Raw genomic sequence first — 23,709 nt, forward strand, 5'->3', positions numbered from 1 at the left:
ATTTTTTAATCTGAATATTTAGTCTAATTCTAAACCAAAATAGTAAAATTAAAAAGAAGAAATTTACCTTTTCTGTTCTTGTCTTCTTTTTATATTACAGTACAGAACATCTATATGATCTGATTTCTGAAATTTAAAAAAAAAGTCTATCATTTAGGAAACATTAATTGTGCACTGGTACATATTTTTTCCCACAGTTTATGATAGTGAATAGGCTGACACAATACTTTTAATTAATCCTTCCAATATTTTGGTGAGACAGATATTATCATCATCCCCATTTCACAAAACTCAAACAGAGGTAGGTATCTTCCTTAAGTCACAGAGCAAGTCCGCAGCACAGCAGTTATCTGAAACTAGATCTGTTTGACTCTCTCTGCGCTACCGTCCTGTCTCTCTACGTACTCCGAGGAAACAGGGCCAAGCACAAGAAAGATGAGAGAGACACAAAATATAATCCATGTCCTAAAGAGCTTAGAGCTTATGGTTTTACATAAAATAATAAAGACAAGAGAAGTCGAACATGTACAAATAACCTACTATAAGGATGTAACTAAGCGTCAAAGCAGAAGAGTCAAAAAATGCTAAAACAGTTCAAAATATCAACCACCTAAAGAGGAAAGATACCTAGGAAAACAGGTGGACAAAATAACCATAAATAATAAAGCTTGAGAGATGGGTAAAAGAAGAAGGCATTCTAAGAAACTGAGGATAACTGGTATAAATTCAGCAGAAAGAAAAAAAAAACAGCCAAGAAAAGATGGCCTCTTTCAAGGAAAGAAGGGAAAACAACAAAAAAAAAACCTGGATAGTTAAGATATGAACAAATTTGAGAGAGCCCTGAATGGCAAACAGTGAGTAAAGATTTTCAGCAGAGGAGAAATGGGATGAAATCGGTGTTTTAAGAAGGTTAACACTGCAAAAATAAAGAAACCCAGCTTAACTATATGACAACAAGTAAATTCTTAAAACACAATTCTGCATCCCTGGAACTTCCACTACCTTATCTTATACCCACCACAACTATGTAGCTAACCTGGATACGTACACAACTTCAACTTGAATGTGGTAAGTACGTTACCACTAACCTATGAATTAGTTTATTGTGTTTAATCTGCATCACTGTTTCTAATTATTTGTATAACAGTGGAAAGAACTCTGGACTTGGTTCTGTTGCTGTACACAGTTATGTGGCCTTGAAAAAGTCACTTAACCTTCTAGATTTCAGTTTCTGAATCTGAAAATGCAAACAATGTATCAGCCTCAGCTATCTCAAAAGGAGACAAATATAACCTTTGGGAGGCAGAGGCGGGCGGATCACTTGAGGTCAGGAGTTTGAGACCATCCTGGCCAGCAAGGTAAAACCCTGTCTCTACTAAAAATACAAAAATTAGATGGGCGTGGCACTGCATGCCTGTAATCCCAGCTATTAAGGAGCCTGAGGCAGGAGAATCGCTTGAACACGGGTGGTAGAGGTTGCAGTGAGCTCAGGTGGCACCACTGCACTCCAGTCCGGGGCAGCAGAGCAAGACTCTGTCTCAAAAAAAAAAAAAAAAGACAAATATAACCATATATGTGAGAGGACTTAAAAACTGTCTAAATGTATAGCCGTGTTGTCTTATCCCACATGGTAGGGCCTAACAGTACAAGAAATAAAAAACTTGACAAATGGTTTGGTGAGAAGAAAGAAAACAACACTGACTTTCTATTGGCTATGAAAAAGTATAGGAGGAATTTATATCACAAATCCTCTAACTGTCAATTAAAACTTTACTATAAATAACTTTTAGTTAGTTATGGTATCTAAACACTCACCCGTTTTCTCTTTTCTGATGAAACTGATCTTATAGAAGATGAACTACTAGAACTTGCTGAGGTTTTTCTCTCTTTCTTGTCCTAAGAATGCCATAAAGAAAACAAATTTTAAAAAGAACAAAATAAAGCACAGTATACACAGAACTATTTCATCACTAGTATTACAAATCAATATTTACATTCAGTAATGAACTTTGGTGGGGAACAATGTTTACAGATACACAAACTTTGGTAAAAGGAAGGCGGGTTCAACTAGAAGCCAGAACCCCTAAATGCTCACAAAATAGAGATGAGATAGGATACAGGTGTCAGAGCAGGAAGCCCGCTGACAGCTCAGATAAGGTTGTTGTGAGGTGGCACTGCCATGGTGAGAGTCAGTCTTCTACAACGCAAAACCACACATCCACTTATTTTTCACTGGATTCTGAATTCAACAGACCTAGGACAAACTTGTTTGAAGTACCTATCACATGTCAAAGACATTCTAGACAGTGGAGAGAGATGAATGAAAAAATAATAACAGTTCTTCATGAAGGTCAAAATCTAGTACAGGAATTTACAAATAAACAAGTAATATATTTAGTGTGTCAGGTGATGCTATGGAAAAAAATAAAGCAGAGAAAGGAAACAGGAAGGGCTGGGAGTCAGTAAAGCAGAGAAAGGAAACAGGTAGGGCTGGGAGTCAGGAGTGGAGAAGATATACCATTTTAAACAGAGTAGTCAAACCCCACTTACGAGTTGACATCTGAATGGAGACCTAAATGAAGTGAAGAAACAAACCATTAGAATATTGAGGGAAAGAGTTTTTCAACTCAAAGGGAATGCCAGCAAGGGCAAATCCCCAGAGGCAGAAACATGCCTGCCTTGTTGGAACAGCAGCAAGGAGGCCATGGAGCAGAAAAGCAAATTATGCCAGGAGAGTGTCAGGGGGATGGGATGGGGAGAGGAGGCAGCTTTGTCAACCCTGGTAAGGATTTTGGCTTTTATTCTGGATGAACTGGAAAAACACTGGAAAGTACTTAGCAGAGGAATAACATGATTGGACTTATATTTTAATAGGACCACATTAGCTAGTGTGCTGAGAACAGACTATAAGGAAGCAAATGCAGAAGCAGGGAGGTCATTTTGGAAACTACTATAATAATTCAGGAAAACAAGGTGCTTGGATCATGGACATAACACTAAAGGAGGTAGACTCTGCACACCAGTATACCTCGTTTTATTGTGCCTTGCTTTATTGTACTTCATAGATAATTGCATTATTTACAAATTGAAGGTTTGTGGCAAGTCCATTAGCACCATTTTTCCAACAGTATGTGCTCACTTCATGTCTCTGTGTCACACTTCGGTAATTCTCAGAATATTTCCAATGTTTTCATTGCTGTTATATTGCTATGGGACCTGTGTTCAACGATCTTTAATGTTATTATTATAGTTGCTTTGGGGTGCCACAAACTGCCCACAAGAGACGGCAAACTTCACTGATAAATGTTGCGTGTGTTCTGTTTCACCCATCACCCATTCACCAGTCTCTCTCCCTCTCCTCAGGCCTCCTATTCCCTGAGACACAAGAATATTGAAATTAAGCCTATTAACGACCCAACAATGACCTCTAAGTGTTCAAGTGAAAGGAAGAAGTAAAAGTCTCTCACTTTAAATCAAAAGCTAGAATGGTTATGCTGACTGAGGAAGGTATGTCAAAAGCCAACGCAGGCTGAAGGCTAGTCTTGTGCCAAACAATTAGACAAGTTATGAATGCAAAGGGAAAGTTATTGAAGGAAATTAAAAGCACTACTCCAGTGAACGAATAAATGATAAGAAAGAAAAACAGCCCTATTACTGATATTGGGCAAGTTTTGAGTGGTTTGGATAGAAAATCAAACCAGCCACAACGTTCCCTTTAGCCAAAGCCTAATCCAGAGCTAGGCCCTAACTCTATTCAACTCTGTGAAGGCTGACAGATATGAGGAAGCTTCAGAAGAAAAGTTGGAAGCTAGCAGAGGTTGGTTCATGAGGTTTAAGGAATGAAGTAATCTCTGTAACATAAAAATACAAGGTGAAACAGCAAGTGCTGATGTGGAAGCTACAGCAAGTTATCCAGAAAACCTAGTTGAGATCATTGATGACGGTGGTTGCTACACTAAACAGATTTTCAACATAGACAAACAGTGTTATATTGAAAGATGATGCCATCTAGGACTTTCATAGCTAGAGAGATGTCAATGCCTGGCTTCAACGGACAGGCTGACTCTGGTTAGGGGCTAATGCAGTTGGTGACTTTCAGTTGAAGCCAATACTTATCATTCAGAAAATCCTAGGTACCTTAAGAATGATGTTAAATCTGCTCTGCCTGTGTTCTAGAAATGAAACAACAAAGCCTGGATGACAGCACATGTATTTACAGCATGATTTACTGAATACCTTAAGCTCACTGTTGAAACCTACTGTTCAGGAAAAAAAAAAAAAAGATTCCTTTCAAAATATTACTGCTCAGTGGTAATGCACCTGGTCACCCAAGAGTTCTGATGGAGATGTACAAAGAGATGAATGTTGTTTTCATGCCTGCTAATGCGACATCTATTCTGCAGTCCATATAGATCAAGGAGTAACTTCAACTTTCACATCTTATTATTTAAAAAATACATTTTGTAAGGCTACATAGCTGCCATAGACAGTGATTCCTCTGATGGATCCAGAAAAAGTAAATTGAAAACCTTCTAGAAAGGATTCCCCTTTCTAGATGTCATTTAGAACACTCATGATTCATGGCAGTAGGTCAAAATAGCAACATTAACAGGAGTTTGGAAAAGTCGATTCCAAACCTCATGAATGACTTTGAGCAGATTAAGACTTCAGTGGAGAAAATAACTGCAAGAGAACTAGAATTTGAAGGAGAGGTTGAAAATGTGCCTGAATTGCTACTATCTCATGATAAAACTTTAATGGGGGCCGGGTGAGGAGGCTCACGCCTGTAATCCCAGCACTTTGGGAGGCCGAGTTGGGCAGATCACAAAGTCAGGAGTTCAAGACCAGCCTGGCCAAAAGAGTGAAACTCCATCTCTACTAAAAATATAGAAACATTAGCCAGGCATGGTGGCGGGTGCCTGTAGTCCCATCTACTTGGGAGGCTGAGGCAGGAGAATTGCCTGAACCCAGGAGGCGGAGGTTGCAGTAGGCCAAGATCGCACCACTGCACTCCAGCCTGGGTGACACAGTGAGATTCTGTTTCAAAAAAAAAAAAAAAGCTTTAATGGATTAGGAGTTGCTTCTTATAAATGAGCAATGAAACTGGTTGCTTGAGATTGATTTCTACTCCTGGTGAAGATGCTGTGCACACTGTTGAAATGAGAACAAATGATTAGAATAATATTATATAAACTTAATTGATAAAGCAGTGGTAGGGTTTGAGAGATTAACTCCAATTTTGAAAGTTCTGCTGTGAGTAAAATGTTGTCAAACCGAATTGCATGCTGCAGAGAAATCTTTTGTGAAAGGAGAGTCAATGTGGCAAACTTCATCCACAGCACCCTATCCTTCAGTAATCACCACTCTGATCAGTCAGCAGCCATCAACATCAAGGCAAGTCCCTCTAGCAGCAAAGATTATGATTCACTCAAGACTCAAATGATCGTTAGCATTTTTTTAGCAATGAAATATTTTTTAAATTTATTATTACTACTTTTAGAGATGGGCTCTTGCTTTGTTGCTCAGGCTGATGTGCAGTGGCACGATTCTCAGGCAGGAGGATCCCTTGAGCCTCAAACTCTTGGGCTCAAGGGATCCTCCTGCTTGAGCCTATAGTATTTTTAAATTAACATATGCACTTTTTTTAGACAGAATGCCATTGTACACTTAATAGACTACAGCACAGTATAAATGTAATTTTTATATGTACTGGGAAAACAAAAAATTCATGTGACTCACTTTACTGCAATATTTGCTTTACTGCACTGGTCTGGAACTGAACCCAAAATATCTCCAAGGTATGCCTATTATAAAAACAAAGCTCACAGAATTTGCTGATAGGTGCAGGCAGAGCACGATCACAAGGATTTCAGCCTAAGCAACTCAAAGAATGGAATCACAATTTAGTAAATTGGAAAAACAAAGCCTGGGTACCTGAAAGATTACAGTTTAATAAGATGAGGAGGAACTAGCAAAGGACACTGAGAAGCAGTCACCAATAAGGAGGAAAATCAAGAGAATATGGTATCTCTAAAGCCAGGTGAATTCCCTAGCAAGCAGACTCAGAGAAAAACAAAAAGCTTCATGAAAGTGTTTCGAGGAGAAGGTGTAATCAGCTATACCAAATACTGCTGATATGCCAAGTCAGATGAGGTCTTAGAAATGACCAATGGATTTAGCAACACAGAAACCACTGCTATAGGAGTGATAGAAAGAAAAAGTCTGACTAGAGTAGGTTTAAGAGGGAATGAGGGGTTAATTGCAAACCGCATGCCAGTTAATAACGGCAAATGGAGATGGGAAGTATATAAATTACACAGAGTACTGTATGGCCATGCTTCAGGGTTACCTTTCCAACTATTGCTATACCTACGAGACCAAATTAGTAATCAGAAAGTTAGTAAGTAAGCAAGGAACAAACACCAAAAAGTACACTATCTGGAACTTCATCCAGGTCATGAAAAAGTCATAGGAACTAACCTGCTACCACAGAAATCACTTTTTTGTGAATATTTACCTTTGCCAGATTAGTCTCTCATCTTGGACGTAACACAGCATCAACACTCTCTAATACTGATGATCAACTATCCAGACGATTCAGAGAGTATATAATAAAACCAATTACATGGTTTTTTGTTTGTTTTGCACTTTTGCTTCCTGGAGACAATACCCAGCTCATTTAGTGAGATATCCTAAATTTCATCTACCAAAACACTACTACTTTTTTTCTTTTTTGAGACAGGATCTCACTCTGTCAGCCAGACTGGAGTGCAGTGGTACGAACATAGCTCACTTCAGCCTTGGTCTCTGTGGCTCAAGCGATCCTCCTCCCACCTCAGCTTCCTGAGTAGCTGAGAACACAGGTGCACAGCATGTCGCCTAGGGTGGTCTGAAACTCCTGGGCTCAAGTGGTCCTCCTGCCTCCGCCTCCCAAAGTGCCGAGATTACAGGTATGATTCACCACACTCAGCCCCAAAACACTTCTTAAGGTAGTTTCTGAGAGAAAAAAGACATGGTAAGTATGTCTTCCCCACTATTAGCCTCAGCCACACAGCGCTGACCATTCTGACTGATGAGAACGCAATCCTAGCCAACGCTGAGGAAACTGAAAAAGGAGAAAACATGGAAAATGGTTCAATGTTGAGTTATTGCTAAGAATGAGGGGATATAGGGGGCTTAGAATTGAAGTCAGGAATACCTAAGCAAATTACTTACCTCTATATAACTAGTCTCTAAGCCTCAGTTTCCTCATCTGTGTAATTGGAATAATAGTACCCACCTCACACAGTTGTGAGAAATAAATAAAACAATGCAAGTAAAAAACAGGAAAAGTAAATGACTTTTCCTGGATCAGCTGGGCAGAACAAAATATTTACATAAATCATTATAGTAGTAAGGTGTATTTTTTTTCATTAAACAAAAATAAATTGTTAAAAAAGAAATGTATCTCTAGGTCAGTAAATCAAAATTCTTACTTTTTCACCAAAATTGGGTGATGAAGTGGTGGTGTCCTTCCTCTGAGACGTCTCTTTTTTCCCACAGGATTCTTTGCTGGACATCCTGAAAAGCTAACATAAACATTAAAAATACAGTACTTTTTTTGCGAGAAAAAAGAAAATAGAAATTTGTCTTCTTTCAGTTATATAAAGATTGCAGTTTTACAAAATGATCACTTTTTTTTTTTTTTTTTTTTTGAGATGCAGTCTCGCTCTGTCGCTCAGGCTGAAGTGCAGTGGCATGATCTCGGCTCACTGCAACCTCTGCCTACCGGGTTCAAGCAATTCTCCTGCCTCAGTCTCCTGAGTAGCTGAGATTACAGGCATGTGCCCCATGCCCTTCTAATTTTTGTATTTTTAGTAGAGACGGGGTTTCACCATGTTGGTCAGACTGGTCTCAACCTCCCGACCTTGTGATCCGCCCACCTCCCAAAGTGCTGGGATTACCGGTGTGAGCCACCGCTCCCAGCACTATGATTACTATTTTTTAACCATTCCCAAGATGACAAGATTCTCTCACTGTTCCACTTTTCTTCACTTACATTCTCCTTCAAAATTACCCATTCCGGCCGGGCGTGGTGGCTCAAGCCTGTAATCCCAGCACTTTGGGAGGCCGAGACGGGCGGATCACGAGGTCAGGAGATCGAGACCATCCTGGCTAACACAGTGAAACCCCGTCTCTACTAAAAATACAAAAACTTAGCCGGGCGAGGTGGCAGGCGCCTGTAGTCCCAGCTACCGGGAGGCTGAGGCAGGAGAATGGCGTGAACCCGGGAGGCGGAGCTTGCAGTGAGCTGAGATCCGGCCACTGCACTCCCGCCTGGGTGACAGAGCGAGACTCCGTCTCAAAAAAAAAAAAAAAACAAAATTACCCATTCCTCTCCTTCAGCTTCATCTATCACCTTTCCAGGAAGGAGTCTCAAACCATGCCTTGATCCCTGACTTCTCACATAAGCATCAGATCACCATTTTCAACTGACTCCAGGTTGCTATATTCTGCACTACCTACATTTCAAAGCCAATTAGTCATAAGTTTCATTTTCCCGAAACACCTCCAGTCATTCATTGAACAAGACTTTGGCAAATCACACACTTTTTTTGAGTCTTGGTGTCATTACTCATAAAATAGATAACCATCCCACCGGGTTTTTGAGGTACTCAAACAATGGATGTAAAATATATCTTGCAGCTGTGCACCTTGGCTCACTGTAATCCCAACACTTTGAGAGGCCGAGACAGGCAGATCACCTGAGGTCAGGAGTTCAACACCAGCGTGGCCAACATCATGAAACCTCATCTTTACTAAAAATACAAAATTAGCCAGGTGTGGTGGTGCATGCCTGTAATCAGAGGCTGAGGGAGGTGAATCGCTTGAACCTGGGAGGCGGAGGTTGTAGTGAGTCGAGACCGCACCACTGCACTCCAGCCTGGGTGACAAGTGCAAAACTCCATCTCAAAAATAAAAAAAGCATTAAAAAATATATATACATATACATCTTGCATAGGTTGGTACACAGTAAGGTCTACATATATACTTGCTTGTATGGCTGTCTTTCTACTAGACCCTGAGTTCCTTGAGTATGCTGTACCAAAAACTAAGGGGCTCATAAATGCCTACTGAGTGAATAAATGAGTGAATTCTTCTTCCTTGTAATATTAACTCTTTCATTCTGAACCACTTCCAATTCGCTCACTGTAGTTCCTCTGTTCACTTCCCATCCCAGTCTCATTTTTCCAGCCCTGCTGTGGACCAAGTAAATACTGTCAGTGGATGACAGTATTGTGGGCTATCCCAGAAAAACACTTATGTTTATTCGGACAAATGTTTTATATTTGTACTAGTGTGAAACTCCTATCGATTTTATGCAAATCAAAACATAAACTAAATGAGGGGAGACTTCCTGTGCTGGCCAGTCTCCTGCTGGATGGCTCCTGATGATTCCTGATGCTTGGTAATCACACACTTACGTAATCCCCTACCACAATGAATAGGGGTGACCTGTGTAACCAATAAGATATTGCTACACAGTAGTATGTGGCTAAATCATGTAAGACATCATGACTTCTACCTTGTCCTGTCTTGGACTGCTCACTCTAGGGAAAGCCAGAGTGTCATGAGGACACTCAAACAGCCCATGGAAAGGCTCGCAAGAGAAGAACTACTGGCCTCTTGCCAACAACCAGAACCAACTAAGGCCAGGCACGTGAGTGCGCTACCTTTGAAGCTGATGATCCTGCACCTCTAATCAACTGACATGACAGCAGCCCTGGCACATACCTTCACTGCAACCTCATGAGACCTAAAGCCAGATCAACCCAGAAAGTCGTTTCTGAGTTCCTGACCCACAGAAACTGTGGAGTAATAAATGTTTATTGTTATTTTAAGCTACTATGTTTTGGTATAACTTATGCAGCAGCAATAGATGAATAACATTTTTTTTTAATTCTTCAAACATTGAAGATTCCTTCTTCAGGATGTCTTACAAGCAGAGACCATGCTTAGAAATTGTTACAAAAATTCCCACAGAATCCACATACCAAAATCTAACCCTTTTAATCTGGTTTCCCGCTGGTATTAAATGACATTAACATACTGAATCCAGCTTTCAGTTAACCATCTAGTCATTTAGAAATAAAAAATCATCATGAACGACAGTTAAAAAAAAAAAAAGAAAGAAATGAGAACAAGAATTATTGGATGATGCACAGATATAGTTAGCATATCCGTAAGTTATAGTCAGTGTTATCCCGTTTTTAATTGACTGTTGAGCCATGAGTCAACGATACATTCAGGAATACTAGATAAAAGCTGTGCGGGAAGATCAGTAAAAGGGATTTAGGCCTATAACTCACAGAAGCTTCACTGGGATCATCTGTTCCCACTAAACTGGGGAGAGGTTAAACGCACACACACACCCCTCCATTATATATATTTCTTAAACTACAGGGGGAGGAGTTAACTTCCAGTTAGTGCTTCCAAGTGCCAAATAATGATGCTATCTCTTCCCCGGGGTTCTGAAACAAGTAGGTAACAAATAGACCAAGAAGACTGGCGTTTATCAACTTCATTAACTAAGAAAAGCTAACTGCAAGCGCGCGTCTTGTTCTTGAGACTAAATTGGGCTCCCTCTCCTGCCCTGTTGCCTAGAAGGTTCGGACCAAACCCAAGCAGGGGAGCCAGAAAGTTCACGTTTTTCTCCTTCCTGTCCCAGTGGATTTATCGGGGGGACAGAAGAAAAGAACGAGACAGCCTCGAATGTCAAGTAGGCACTAAGAGTGAAGCAGAGAGAAGTATGGGGGACAGGGGACTCACTAGCATATGCTTTGGGGATCTGAGACGCATCAAAATCAAATGACCCGAAGCTCTACCCACTCAGAGCTCTGGTTACTAAAAGCCTGAAAACAAGGCAAAATAGAGCAAAACAATTAATTTCTATCCACTGGTCACACCGCAGAACTGCTGACATTGGCAACAGGAAGACTAAAGCAAAAATAAAAACAAAGGAAAAGAGCGTTCAGGTCACGGTGTAGATGAGGGTGCGAAATGAAAAACAGACCCTAACTCCAAGTCAGCTGGAAGGACAGGCAAGCTCGTCAGCTGCTAGTAAACCGCCGCGGCCCGCGGGCTCCGCACGAACCGACCAGACCCCAACACTGGGCAAGGGGCAGCCCCGGAGGCAAGCCGGGCCAGAACCACACCCTCCATGGAGCTGAGTCGTCCCCGGATCCGCCCACAGAGTTGCCCCGCCCAGGTCCGGGTGACTCCTGAGTGCCCACTCCGGCCGGCCGCCCGCCGGCAAGCATACTTGGGGCGGGGGACGAGCGGGAACCTGCCCAGCAAAACGTCAACGCACCCCCCCCCCCACCCAGTTCCTACCTTACCAGCGCCGGCTGCGGTGGCGACTCGAAGCCCCAGGCCAAAGGAGAGGGACCCCCACCTCCCCCGACACACCCCGCCCCACCAACTGTATGCCCGCTGGGAAACGTAGTTCTGCGCCCGGATCCAGACTGCCTACCCACCGCTCCGCAGCTTTTGCTTAGATTTGCATTTACTTCCTGCAAGGCTTGCTCGCCGGCCCCGCCCCAGGCTGCGCAGTGTACCCTGGGTGCTGTAGTCTTTGTTCGGTCTGGTGGTTGGCCGGTGGGAAGGAGACGCACCGTAGAAACTGAACCCTCTTACCCAATTGGACGCCGTCCCCAGTACGCTTCTGCGCAGTTTGTGGTGGCGTGGTAACGCCTCGGGGAAAGGGAAGCGGACGGCATCTGGAGTCGCAGCCTGTGGCTATTTTCTATTTGGTCACTGGTTCTTCATCTTTTGTCTGTTGCACGCATCCCGCCCTCCCCACTTGCTTCCCTACTCCTTGGATCCAGCCCAGTGGGCACTCACGTCAGTTCTCTGACCCCGCCGTGAGCCCCGCTCCGGGTCCCCGGGCGGGCCTGGCACGGAGGCGGTAACTATGGAGAATATGGCGGAGGAGGAGCTGCTGCCCCTGGAGAAGGAGGAGGTGGAGGTGGCCCAGGTCCAGGTCCAGGTCCCGACCCCGGCCCGGGACTCGGCTGGGGTCCCAGCTCCGGCCCCGGATTCGGCTCTGGACTCGGCTCCGACTCCGGCCTCGGCTCCAGCCCCAGCCCCTGCCCTGGCCCAGGCTCCGGCCCTGCCCCCGTCCCTAGCCTCTGCCCCTGAGGAGGCTAAAAGCAGTAAGTGCAGGAGGCCCAGATCTTTCTGCCGCAGAAAAGAGAAAGTGCGCCTTGCTGGGAAGTAGGGGAGACCCTTCTTCACCGGGATGGTTTTTATGGGGCAAGGCAGGTTTAGGGAAATGGAGGGGAGGGAAGAGAGGCCCGTGTAGCGGCTAAAACAAGGGTACAGAGTGGGAGACGGCATCTTCATAAGCCACGAGGATGTCACGGTGAGGGATATGCGGAGGGCAGGAATGCTGCAGATAGAAGGAAATAATGAGGTTAAGGGCTTTTTCGTAAAAGGGAATCTTTTTAAGGTACAAAAATAGGAAGTTACACATAATTTGGTAGTTTCCCACAGTCCAGACTACCGTGGTTAACTAAGTTCTTTGAAATGTGACATAGTAACCGAGGCAACCTGTTTACGGTAGTAGATCCTAGCTGCCAACATTTATAAACCATTACTGTCAACTAGCTTTTCTGCTTCGACATACACAAGGAGATGAGTTTTTCTCATTTCAGTTTTTTTCCCCCTATGGGCAGCTTGCTTCCGAAGAGATTTTGAGGCTGAGTAGTAGTTTAGAAAAGAATCGACTAAATTTATGGATGTTTTCACCCATACATAAATACCAATTGAGTTTTGTACTCCATTCCATCAGAAATAGACTGTTGAAAATTAATGGCCCATATTATTGTGCTGCTCAATGTGCCTGCATGTTTTCTAAGTGGTGGTTTATTGGACCATATAGGAATTTAAAAGATTGATGAGTAACACTTTCTTAAGGATCTTCTAACATTTTAAAATGTAAGGTCTAAGAAAGACTTAATATAAGTTCTTTTAACATTTAGTTTGTGGTCATAAATTGACCTTTATGTGCTTTCTGAATTGGAATTTAAAATAATCTTTAATTCATTATTTTTCCTACTTCTAGGCCAGTTTTGAGTTTAATATTTATAAAACATTGGATATAGATAGGATTATTTTGCAGTTTTGAAACAACATACAAATTGTTATAGATTTCAGAGTAGGTCTAATCACAGGAAAGAAAAGCCAGGATGCTTGAGGTAAGCCCCTTCTCATCATATAAGATCAGAGCTTGTAGGTACAAAATAAAGCCAGTTGTTTCTTCAACTACAGTGGGTAGGGATGGGGGAGGCATGCGGAGCTGAGGGGGTTCTACTCTCCTAAGTAGCCTCCTACCTCACTTCCAGGTTGTATTTGTTTATATTAGTCAGAAGTGGTTCAGCAGCTTTAGGAAATGCATGCATTCTCCACCTCCCCACCATCAAAAATATGTTAAACATAGTAAAGACTTATCTGTATATTCCAAAATTTACAAATATGTAATTTGAGGAATGCATACCATATGGGAAACTGAAAATGCATTAGTAGGACAAATACGTAATGATTGAGAAGTCTGAAATGCATTTGAACTAATACATATATTAATCACATTTTAAAAATTATTTTTAGTTGGTCTAATTAGTCCTTTGAAATCAGTCATAACTAGGTAAGATAAAGATAACCTATCTGAAATAGAATTGAAAATTGAGGAAAAAGTAATACAAGTTGTAAAAGACCCTCCTTGCATGCTGGAGACATCTAATTTAACAAGAGGTTTGCCTGTTGACTTCTGGATTAATAGTGTGTTACAAAAAGCAGATTGAGTATTTTGCATACAGATTGTCTGATACGTATTATCTTAAACCAGAAGGTGATTTCAGAGATGTTTGTAGGCATATCATGAATGTTTAGATGTTCAAGAGTTTCTTCGGTAGTGGACCACAGGATTTTTAGTTTTCTAACTTAACCAAACTCCTTTCCCTTATTTTGTGTTATTTAATAGAATAATTTCAATAGGCACGTCTTTATTGATTGCTGTTTATCTTGTTTCACATACACAGATCTTTGAACTCTGGAACCGAAAGCCTTTATGGTTACAAATTAGATAGGTTAGTTTGTACACACGGGTTCATTTCTGGAATGTTACTGTCTGACCTAGCAAAAGATTTTTATGAAAGATGAAAAAGTTTTACCTGTTCATAGAAATTATATCTCATTATCACTCATTTGACCAGTATCTAATATAAAAAATTAACCAATATTGTTTGTTGCTCCTTTAAAAATAAAGTGAATAACCAGGCACAAGCCTATACCCCCAGATACTCAGGAGGCTGAGGCAGGAGTATTGCTTGAGCCCAAGAGTTTGAGGCTGCAGGGAGCTATGATTGAGCCACTACATTCCATGGAGGCTGGGTGACAGAGCAAGACACCATCTCTAAATAATAATATAAAAAATTACCTTTTAATAAATTTGAGCAGGAATGTCTGATAGTGCTGAATTGGATTCCAAAATTATTGACACAGTGTGCTACTGCATCCAAAAAGTCTAACGATTTTTTTAACTTCTTGTTTAACAAACTTTAGTGCCGCCTATCTGCAAGTTACTGCATTAGGCACTTGGCCATCAGAAAGATGAGCAAGGAATAGGCCTTGTCTTCCTGTTGCTTATTTGTGGGGAAAGTGAACAAGGACACAAATTATACAAATGGGTAAACGAACTGATAGTGAAGCTCAGAGAGAAGTAGGCAAGAAGATGCTAATATCAAGAATTGAATTTTAAAGTCTCAAGGTTTTAAATTGTATAACCTAATAACATAATGTTAGAAGGCCCTGTGGTTTATCCCACCATCTCCTGTCTCCTTGGGCTCTTTACCTATCAGTTTCTCCTAATCTTAATATATATTCAGTCCCCACTTTGTAATTGTTCCTTTCCCTTGGAATGCACATATATTCAGGTTCCCTGTACTTAAAAAAAGCAAGTTACAGTCTCATTCATTTCCTTTTTTATACCATCAAACTTCTCAAAAAAAGAAAAACCTAATTTTCTGTATTTTATTTCCCCTTCCAATTCTGTTTCTACTCCGAAACGCCTCACTGAACCTGCTTTTTCAAAGGTCACCAGACTTGCTTTCTTGATCTCTACAACTGTTTGTGATACTTTGTTGAACGTTTTGTGTTTATAGACTCTTCTCCCTTGGCTTCTGCATTATCTTGACTCCCCTTACCATTTATTCTTTCTGGATCTACTTTTCTGATTCCTTCTACTTAATTTTTCTTACAAATATATACATCTCTCATACCTCACTACCAGATTTTATCTATGTATAATAATCAGTAGCGGGTTCAGCAACATTGAGAAATGTATCCCCTACCCACTCCAATCAGAACATGTTAAACATATTTTAGACTTATGCATGTTATTTCCAAATTTACAAGCATTTTAATTTGAAGAGTGTGTAATGCTTGAGAAACCTGAAAGTGCATTAGTGGGACAAATATGTAATGATTGAGAAATCTGAAATGCATTAGAATTAAAATATAAATCATGTTTTAAAATTAATTTTACATAGCCTAGTTGTTTGAAGTCAGTCATAACTGGGTAAGACTGGGTCGTGGCTTTTTCTCCTATTTTTCACACTTTTTTCCTTAGGCTTTCTTATTTATTCTCATAGTTTCACCTAACATGTTACTTACGATTTGTATCTCCAGAATCCCTCCTGAGCTCCAAAAACAAATCACCAGCTGCCTATTGTACATTATTACTGGAATACTGTTCCAGTAGTACATCGAACACACTATGTCAAAAACTACATTTTCCTTTCTCTTTTCCTCTTCCTTTCTGCCAAAAGAGTTTCTTCTATCTTGTTTGCTTAATAGTACCATTATTCTCAACCACATAAACTCAAAATCTTAGAATCATCTTTGATTTTATCCTTCACCTTTACTTCTCATATCCCAAGTTCTGTTACTGTTTTTTTTTTCTTTTTTAACCTTTTATTCTGTTTCTTCCCATTGCTGATTTTCTCTGTTACTGATCTTTGGTGTTACTGGCAGAGAAAACCTCCTGAAACTCATTCAGATTGTATAATTCACTTCCTCAAAAACCTGCAGAGACTTACCATTACCTGAAGAATAAAGTTCAAACTAACTTGCATAGAATTTATGCTTTCCTTGGTCTGTACTGCATCTTTGGCTGCACATATTTCTACTGACTCCATCCCCCCAAATATACCACATTCCAACCAAGGGTGGGGTGGCATGGTTGTATATTTTATACCACATGCATTTGCTCATGAGGTTACTTCAGTTTATGAGGCCAGTTAGCAAATCTCTACTTACTGAAATTCTATTCATACCTGAAGTCTCAGTCAAGTGGCACTTCAGTAAAGACATTCTCAGAGTTACTTGTTAAAATTAATTATTCCTTCTTCTGTATGCCTGCATCATATTACATCTAGTGTTCATTTCATCCTATCTCATATGATAGAAGTTGACATATTGCCTTTTCCCACCTGACTGAAAGTTCTTTGAAGATAGAAAACATGGCTTACGTTTCCTTCTTCAGTATTTTGCATAGGAGAGAAACATTTTTCATAGAATTATTTTGACTAATTAGATAAAATTTTCAAACTAAATTTATGCAATGGGGTTTTCCCCCAACTTTTCATTCTGAAGCACACTTGTTATTTTATAAACCAAGTTGTAGCAGTATTCCCCATCTAGGTCCATAACACTGTGTTATAGGAAATAAACTTCTATACGACGTGATCAATAAAAATGGAACTAGAATACAAACTGTTAAAGCATAATCTTCTCATTTTTTTTTTTCCAGAGAGACACATCTCAATTCAAAGGCAGCTTGCTGATCTAGAGAAGTTAGCTTTTGTAACTGAAGGAAATTTTGACTCTACCAGCTCATTGAACTCAGATAATCTTGATGCAGGTATTTCCATGTTTGGGTTTTTTTTTTTTTTTTCATAATTTCTGATAATTTATCATCTTTGCATTCATGAAAATAAGTTTGATAAGAGTAGACTTGTTTATTCTTACTAAACTAGAACAGTGGTAAAATACAGTTTTTTATTTAGGAAATTGGCAGCCGTTTATGTGCAGAGTTGCTATGGAAATAAGTTATTTTACAACTCCTCAAAACAATTACAGTTTCACAGATGTCTAAGGGCTGTCTATTCAGCAAGTTAGGAATTGCATTTGGCTACAAGTAACAGAGGTCCCAAAAAACAGTGTCTTAAAAGGTTTATATTCTGCCAGGTAAATGAAGTCCCAAGATAGGCAATTTAGGGCTCGTGCGAGAGTCCCGCGTTATCGGTGCCCCACACTGCTGTCTTTCTGCTCTACTCTCCTCAGTGCTTGGTTTGCATCCTCAAGATCACTGACTGCTTGGTTTTTTTGAAGTAGGCAGTGTAAAAATAAAAATTGTACATATACTGTATTATACTAGATGTGAAAGATATTTGTTGGGTTAAAAATTATTAATATGAGCTGAGAGGTATGATAAGCTACTCGGGAGGCTGAGGCAGGAGAATGGCGTGAACCCAGGAGGCGGAGCTTGCAGTGAGCTGAGATCTGGCCACTGCACTCCAGCCTGGGTGACAGAGCAAGACCCCGTCTCAAAAAAAAAAAAAAAAAAAAAAGAAAAAAAAGAAAACAATTACTAAAGGTGTTGTTATTGATTCTTGCTGTATATTTTATTGCTTTAAGCCTGAATTTGAAATTTAGTTCTTTCATCTATACTATCAAAGTTTTTGAGATACATTATATTTCTAATTAGACATTTTGATGATACATAATCTTTTTGAGAATATGTTAATAAACAAGGAAGAACTTGTAAATTCAGTAATGGATACGGTGACTGTAACTATGCGCCCAGTCTCAGAACAGCAGTTATATCAGATCTATCTATTCCTTCCACTTCCTTCTTCCATTTTTCTAACTCCACATATTAACTGTTTTTGTTGCTGCCAGTTTAGTAGAGGAATACCACAGCAGATACTTTTGCTCTTTGTCCAATTCCTGTCCTTTTGGGAGTGTAACTGCTGTCCTTTCAGCTGTCCAAAATACAGAGTGATGCTCTCAGTGGCAGAAAATTTGGCCAGAAGGATATCATACAGTTTATCACTTCTTCAACCTCTTTGTTCCCAGTAACAACAAACACATCAGCTAGCCACAGAGAGGAAAATTTTAGGGTGAAAAAACAACCACTGATCATGTGCTACAACAATTACTGTGAACTATCTCCTGGGTCAAGAGTAATGACTTCTCCCTGAAGTTAACAAAGACTTTAAGAAGTAGGCAGGGGAGACCCCATTAACCTCTTTGTAGCTGAATCCAGGCATTAATAACTAGAATATTCTGTGGTTTACTGATTCTTTTTTCTTTTTAAGGCAACAGACAGGCTTGTCCATTGTGCCCTAAGGAAAAATTCAGAGCTTGTAATAGCCATAAGCTTCGTCGTCACCTCCAGAATTTACACTGGAAAGTCTCAGTTGAATTTGAAGGTTAGTATTTTTGTGCTGGCAAAGAAGTAATATATATGAAATTCAACATTTATTACCAGTTTTGGCATTTTATCATGACTATAATCAAATATTTTCAGTTTAAAATGTGAGGGGTTTAATGCCCTCATTTCTAATGTATTTAATAAAACACCATATAGCTTTATAGGCAGTAGAGATCTATATGACACAGTTTAGTTCTGCAAACATTTATTATGCATCTGTTGTATACTGAGTACTCTGGCCCTGGGAGTCCATTTTGCTTCTTGAACAATGTTTTAATAAGTTTTCCTTTTATTTTACACATATTTTGGAAGGTATAGTACATAGTAAAACAAGAAAATAAAATAATTTGTATGAATATTGGAAAATACAAGATAATATCTCTTTTTCTGCTGATGGCTTAAAAAAATCTACTAGAGTTAAGAGAATTCAGAATGGTGGTGGGATACAAGATAATTCAGAAATCTTAGCCATTTTCTACTTCAGATAAATGGAAACAGAAACAAATATATCAGTTATATCATGATAAAAATGACACAATTTGAGGGAATAAGTTCAACAAGATGACTCATCATGAAAAGAATAAAATCAAAGGACAGAAAACGAGAACTTTTCAAGTTAAAGGGCTTCCTAAGTGAATTATGTGAATTATTATAGCATTTTTGGGAAAAGATCTGACAACATCTTTTAAAATTAAAAATACACATATCCATCCACCACTCAGTTCCTCTGCTAGGAGTGCCTTAGAAGTAAAAGAATTGAGGTTGGACACAGTGGCTCATACCTATAATCTCAGCACTTTGCGAGGCTGAGGCGGGAAGATCACTTGAGGCCATAAGTTCAAGACCAGCCTGAGCAACACAGTAAGACCCTGTCTCTATAAAAAGTAAAAAAATTAGCCAGGCGAGGTGGCCTGTGCCTGTAGTCGCAACTGCTAGAGAGGCTCAGGTGGTAGGGTTGCTTGAATCCAGAAGCTTGAGTCTGCAGTGCCGTAATTGTGCCACTGTACTCCAGCCTGGGCAACAGAGTGAGACACTGTTTCTTAACCAAAAAAAAAAAAAGATGAAGAAGTAAAAGGATCAACAGGCACGGATAAATGTAGAAGGATATTCATTACAATATTAGTAACAAAAACTTAGAATTAAAAGAGATGATTGAATAAATTATGGGTACATACCATGAAATATTATGTAACCATTGAAATGAGTATATTAGATGTATACCAGGTAACTTAGAAGTATTTCCATGGTCAACTACTAATGAAAACAGCAATATATAGGGAAGGTGTTATAATATTCCATTTGGATAAAAACAAAAAGTCCCACCCTCAAAAGAAACCTAAGTATCAATCTTAAACATACGTTTATATTTGTGCATGATTATGTGAGCACAGAAATTGTAAAGTATGGTTGGAGTGTCAACCAGCCTTGATAAAGCAGCTAGTAAGAGACACCCAGAAAAGAAGTCAGAACTATGCTGGAACTATTTTGTTAGTAGTACTGCTAAAAAGATTATCACTAGTTATTTAGGGAAAGGGGAATTAGATACTAATTTAGGGGCCATCCTGTCTTTTAAGTTTAATTCTATATAAGAATGTATGATAAACCGGCCGGGCACGGTGGCTCAAGCCTGTAATCCCAGCACTTTGGGAGGCCAAGACGGGCGGATCACAAGGTCAGGAGATCGAGACCATCCTGGCTAATGCGGTGAAACCCCGTCTCTACTAAAAAATACAAAAAACTAGCCGGGCGAGGTGGCGGGCACCTGTAGTCCCAGCTACTCGGGAGGCTGAGGCAGGAGAATGGCGTAAACCCAGGAGGCGAGGCTTGCAGTGAGCTGAGATCCAGCCACTGCACTCCAGCCTGGGCGACAGAGCGAGACTCCGTCTCAAAAAAGAAAATAAAGAATGTATGATAAACCATACTGACTTCTTATGGAAAAAAAAAGCTCTCATTTCAATTAAAAGGATCTCTTTCATATTCTTTACTTAGATTATTGTGTTTTTTGTTTGTTTGTTTTTTGTGGGGTTTTTTTGAGATGGAGTCTCGCTCTGTTGCCCAGACTGGAGTGCAGTGGTGCAATCTCGACTCACCGCTACCTCCACCTCCCAGGTTCAAGCGATTCTCCTGCCTCAGCCTCCTGAGTAGCTGGGATTACAGGCATGTGTCACCACACCCGGCTAATTTTTGTATATTTAGTAGAGACGGGGTTTCACCATGTTGGTCAGGCTGGTCTCAAACTCCTGACCTTGTGATCCGCCCACCCCAGCCCCCCAAAGTGCTGGGATTACAGGCACGAGCCACCGCCCCCGGCCTCACTTAGGTCATTGTTTAGCCTTTAGGTTTGGTCTCCCTCCTCCAAGTTTTTCTCTTTTCTTAAATATTTTCTTGTGGTATTTCTTTACTTACTTATGGATGTGGTTCTCTCATGTACATTAGGCTGTTGGGTTCTTTCACATGGTATTGATCTGGTAGATGGTGAAGATATGATAGTTTTTTGTCTCGGTGAGCAGGTTTCAAAGTGGTTGACAAATAATTGAAGGTAGAAACAACAAGATCTGCTGAAGGAATGGATGTGAGGTGTGAGAGAACGAGCCAAGAATGCTTGGGTTTGGGACTTGAGCAAGTAGAGAAATGGAGTTGGCCTTTACTGAGCTGGAGAAGAGTGCATTAGGATCAAGTGTGGGAAAGAAGGCCAGAACCAGAAATTGTGGAATTTAAAGGATGGGATGCATCTAAGTGGAGATGTCAGGTAGCCCATAGGTTATATGAATCTGGAGTTCAGGAAGAATGTGGGGCAAAAGATACGCATTTGGGAGTTGCCAGAAGGCAGATGATATTTAAAGCCATAAGATCACATAAGTAACTAAAAGTACATATTGATGGAAAAAAGAAGTCATCCAGGACTAAATCTTGGAGCACTTCAGCATATACAAGTAAGAAATGATCTGATCTGAGGTATAAGAAAAAAGGTGTTAGAGATGACTTACAGGCTTTGAGTTAAGAGCAACTGTAAGGCGTTATCATTTAAAAAAAGTAAAGAGACCTGATGTGGGATAAATTATCAGTTTAGTCTTGACAAATAGGTTTTGAGATGCTGACTAGATAATCAGTTACATATCCTTAATAGGCAATTGGAAATAGGGATCTGGCTCTTAGGAGTGAATTAGTAACTAGAGCTATAATTTGGGATTCCTTTAATTGGAATCGTGAAAGGAGCTTAAGTTGCCAAGGAAATGAGAAAAAAGTCCCTTAGCCACCCAAGCCTATGGAATATCTACATTTTAGGGCATGAGAGAAGGAAGAGGACCTGTAAAGAAGATGAAGAAGGTTGGGAAGAAAACCAAGATAGTACCATGTCATAGATGAAGAAGGGTCTGTATAATGGCAAATATATCAATAGCATGAGGCAAAGATGAAGCCTAAAAAAAAGTCAAGGTGGCAGAGAATAGGATAAAGCTGAGTCCCAAAGACACTAAACAACTAATCCAAGATAAAACAGGTAGTCATGGTGGAACCAGAATTCAAACCTGGATCTCTCTGTATTTGTGTATATAGATACATATACGTAAATATGTATACATAGACATGTATCTCATGCATAACAATTATATAAACTAAAGCAATCTCATTTGAGTAATTATGACATTACGAATATAAGGTTAGTTCCAATTCTTATAAAATAAAACTTGCTTATAATTTTTGATAATTGAATATTTCATGAATAGTGATATGATAACCAGCTGTTCTTTATTCTAGGTTACAGGATGTGCATCTGTCACTTACCTTGTCGGCCAGTGAAACCAAACATTATTGGAGAACAGGTGATCCGATATTAGATTTATTTTTAAATTTAGGCCTTTTTAAAGAAAGCGTAATTTTTACTTACTGTGGAACTAAAATGTATATGTTCAGCAGTGTAGTTTACTCTAAAATTCTGTGTCTGAGTCCTTTCAGATTATCATAATAGGAAAACTATCATAGTATGAAACTGTCATAGTATGAAAAAAATAATTGCTATATTGAAGTTCTCATTTTATAATTTTTAGTTTAAGTCAGATAAATTGCTCCTTTGTGTTCAAAATGAAAATTAACTCATTTACTAATTTTGGAATGGAAAATTTAGAGAGTAGTTTTTTCTCTTAAAATTTTGCTCATGGAATAGAAGCTTCAATTTCTGTGATTTAGTAAATATCTTAGTGTGTTTTGATTTCATTCATCTTCCCCAAACCCTTCCTTTTAAGTTCAATCTTAGAGAATCAAGAAACTTTCTGAAATCTTAGTAACTTTTTAAAAAATACGTGTGTTTTATTTTTAGGGTAGATTTGATCTAAGGGGAATACAAACTATAAAATTTTTTAGTGACACTATCCTGAATGCATATTCACGTAATGAGTTCTCATTATTAAATTTTATTTTGAGTCACTAAAAGCAGCATAGTGTTGACAAAAAGGAAAATATTCTGAAAGTAGTAGTCAAAACAGATTCTGGTCCATCAACCTAGTCCAAGTACATATTTGAATATGATAATCACAGTACCATAAAGAACCTTGGGTAATGTGCTTGACGGTTTTCTATTTGCTGTAAGGTTCCAAGTAAAAAGGAGTTAGCAGCACTAAGAGTAAAAGGCATCAAAACTAGGAAAGAGCCGTTGAAGCAGTCTTTTTGTTCTCAGCTAAAGGAGAAATTATGAAGTGAGAAATTTTTTACTTAGAAAAATACGCTTCTAATTATGTCTCTTAACATTCAGTGGGGTACTGGAGCTGGCTCAAATTTTCAGAAATCTTTCAAGCTGGTGGTTTAGTATGGCCACCATTAAAAATTAAGTTATATAAGCCTAAAAATGAATGAGTTATATTAAAAAACAAAGATAACGAATGTTTACCTTTATCATTGTTCTGCTGCATTTTAATATTATCTGTGCACTTACAGTTATTTACATCTATTATGTCTGCTGGGTGGCAGTGCTTTGTAATGGTATAATAATGCACATCTCTTCCTAAATTCACATTCAGTGATGTTACACTGATAGCTTAAAATCTCTGAGAGTTGTAGTTTGAAATTGGCTATGGCAAAGTATTTATGCCACAGAAATCTGCAAATACTACAAATCGGGGCTTTATTTTCCTGGAGAGCCAGTTAATAAACATTTACCAGCACACCACTCCTAATATTAT

At 39.5% G+C, this 23,709-nt stretch overlaps 2 protein-coding genes across 7 annotated transcripts in view; one reads left to right on the forward strand and one right to left on the reverse strand.

Moving 5' to 3' along the window:
- The window catches only part of SWT1 (SWT1, RNA endoribonuclease homolog), a 127,475-nt gene extending 115,824 nt beyond the window's left edge, over window positions 1-11,651 (reverse strand). The window contains exons 1-4 of one of the 3 annotated variants that reach the window (XM_025362529.1): window positions 11,517-11,651; window positions 7,476-7,568; window positions 1,816-1,896; window positions 68-126 (exon numbers count right to left, since the gene is read on the reverse strand). In XM_025362529.1, the coding sequence (XP_025218314.1) occupies window positions 68-126; window positions 1,816-1,896; window positions 7,476-7,559 (224 nt within the window). In that variant the 5' untranslated portion in view covers window positions 7,560-7,568; window positions 11,517-11,651. Of the gene's footprint in view, window positions 1-67; window positions 127-1,815; window positions 1,897-7,475; window positions 7,569-11,373 lie in introns of all 3 variants that reach the window. The other 2 variants (XM_025362538.1, XM_025362546.1) reach the window with 2 other exon arrangements.
- TRMT1L (tRNA methyltransferase 1 like) overlaps window positions 11,582-23,709 on the forward strand; it is a 40,009-nt gene continuing 27,881 nt past the window's right edge. The window contains exons 1-5 of one of the 4 annotated variants that reach the window (XM_025362572.1): window positions 11,722-12,028; window positions 12,143-12,194; window positions 16,850-16,960; window positions 18,420-18,533; window positions 22,292-22,356. In XM_025362572.1, coding sequence (XP_025218357.1) covers window positions 11,954-12,028; window positions 12,143-12,194; window positions 16,850-16,960; window positions 18,420-18,533; window positions 22,292-22,356 — 417 coding nt within the window. In that variant the 5' untranslated portion in view covers window positions 11,722-11,953. Of the gene's footprint in view, window positions 12,195-16,849; window positions 16,971-18,419; window positions 18,534-22,291; window positions 22,357-23,709 lie in introns of all 4 variants that reach the window. The other 3 variants (XM_025362581.1, XM_025362556.1, XM_025362566.1) reach the window with 3 other exon arrangements.

Source organism: Theropithecus gelada, chromosome 1 (assembly GCF_003255815.1).
Source record: "Theropithecus gelada isolate Dixy chromosome 1, Tgel_1.0, whole genome shotgun sequence".
Classification (NCBI taxonomy): domain Eukaryota; kingdom Metazoa; phylum Chordata; class Mammalia; order Primates; family Cercopithecidae; genus Theropithecus; species Theropithecus gelada.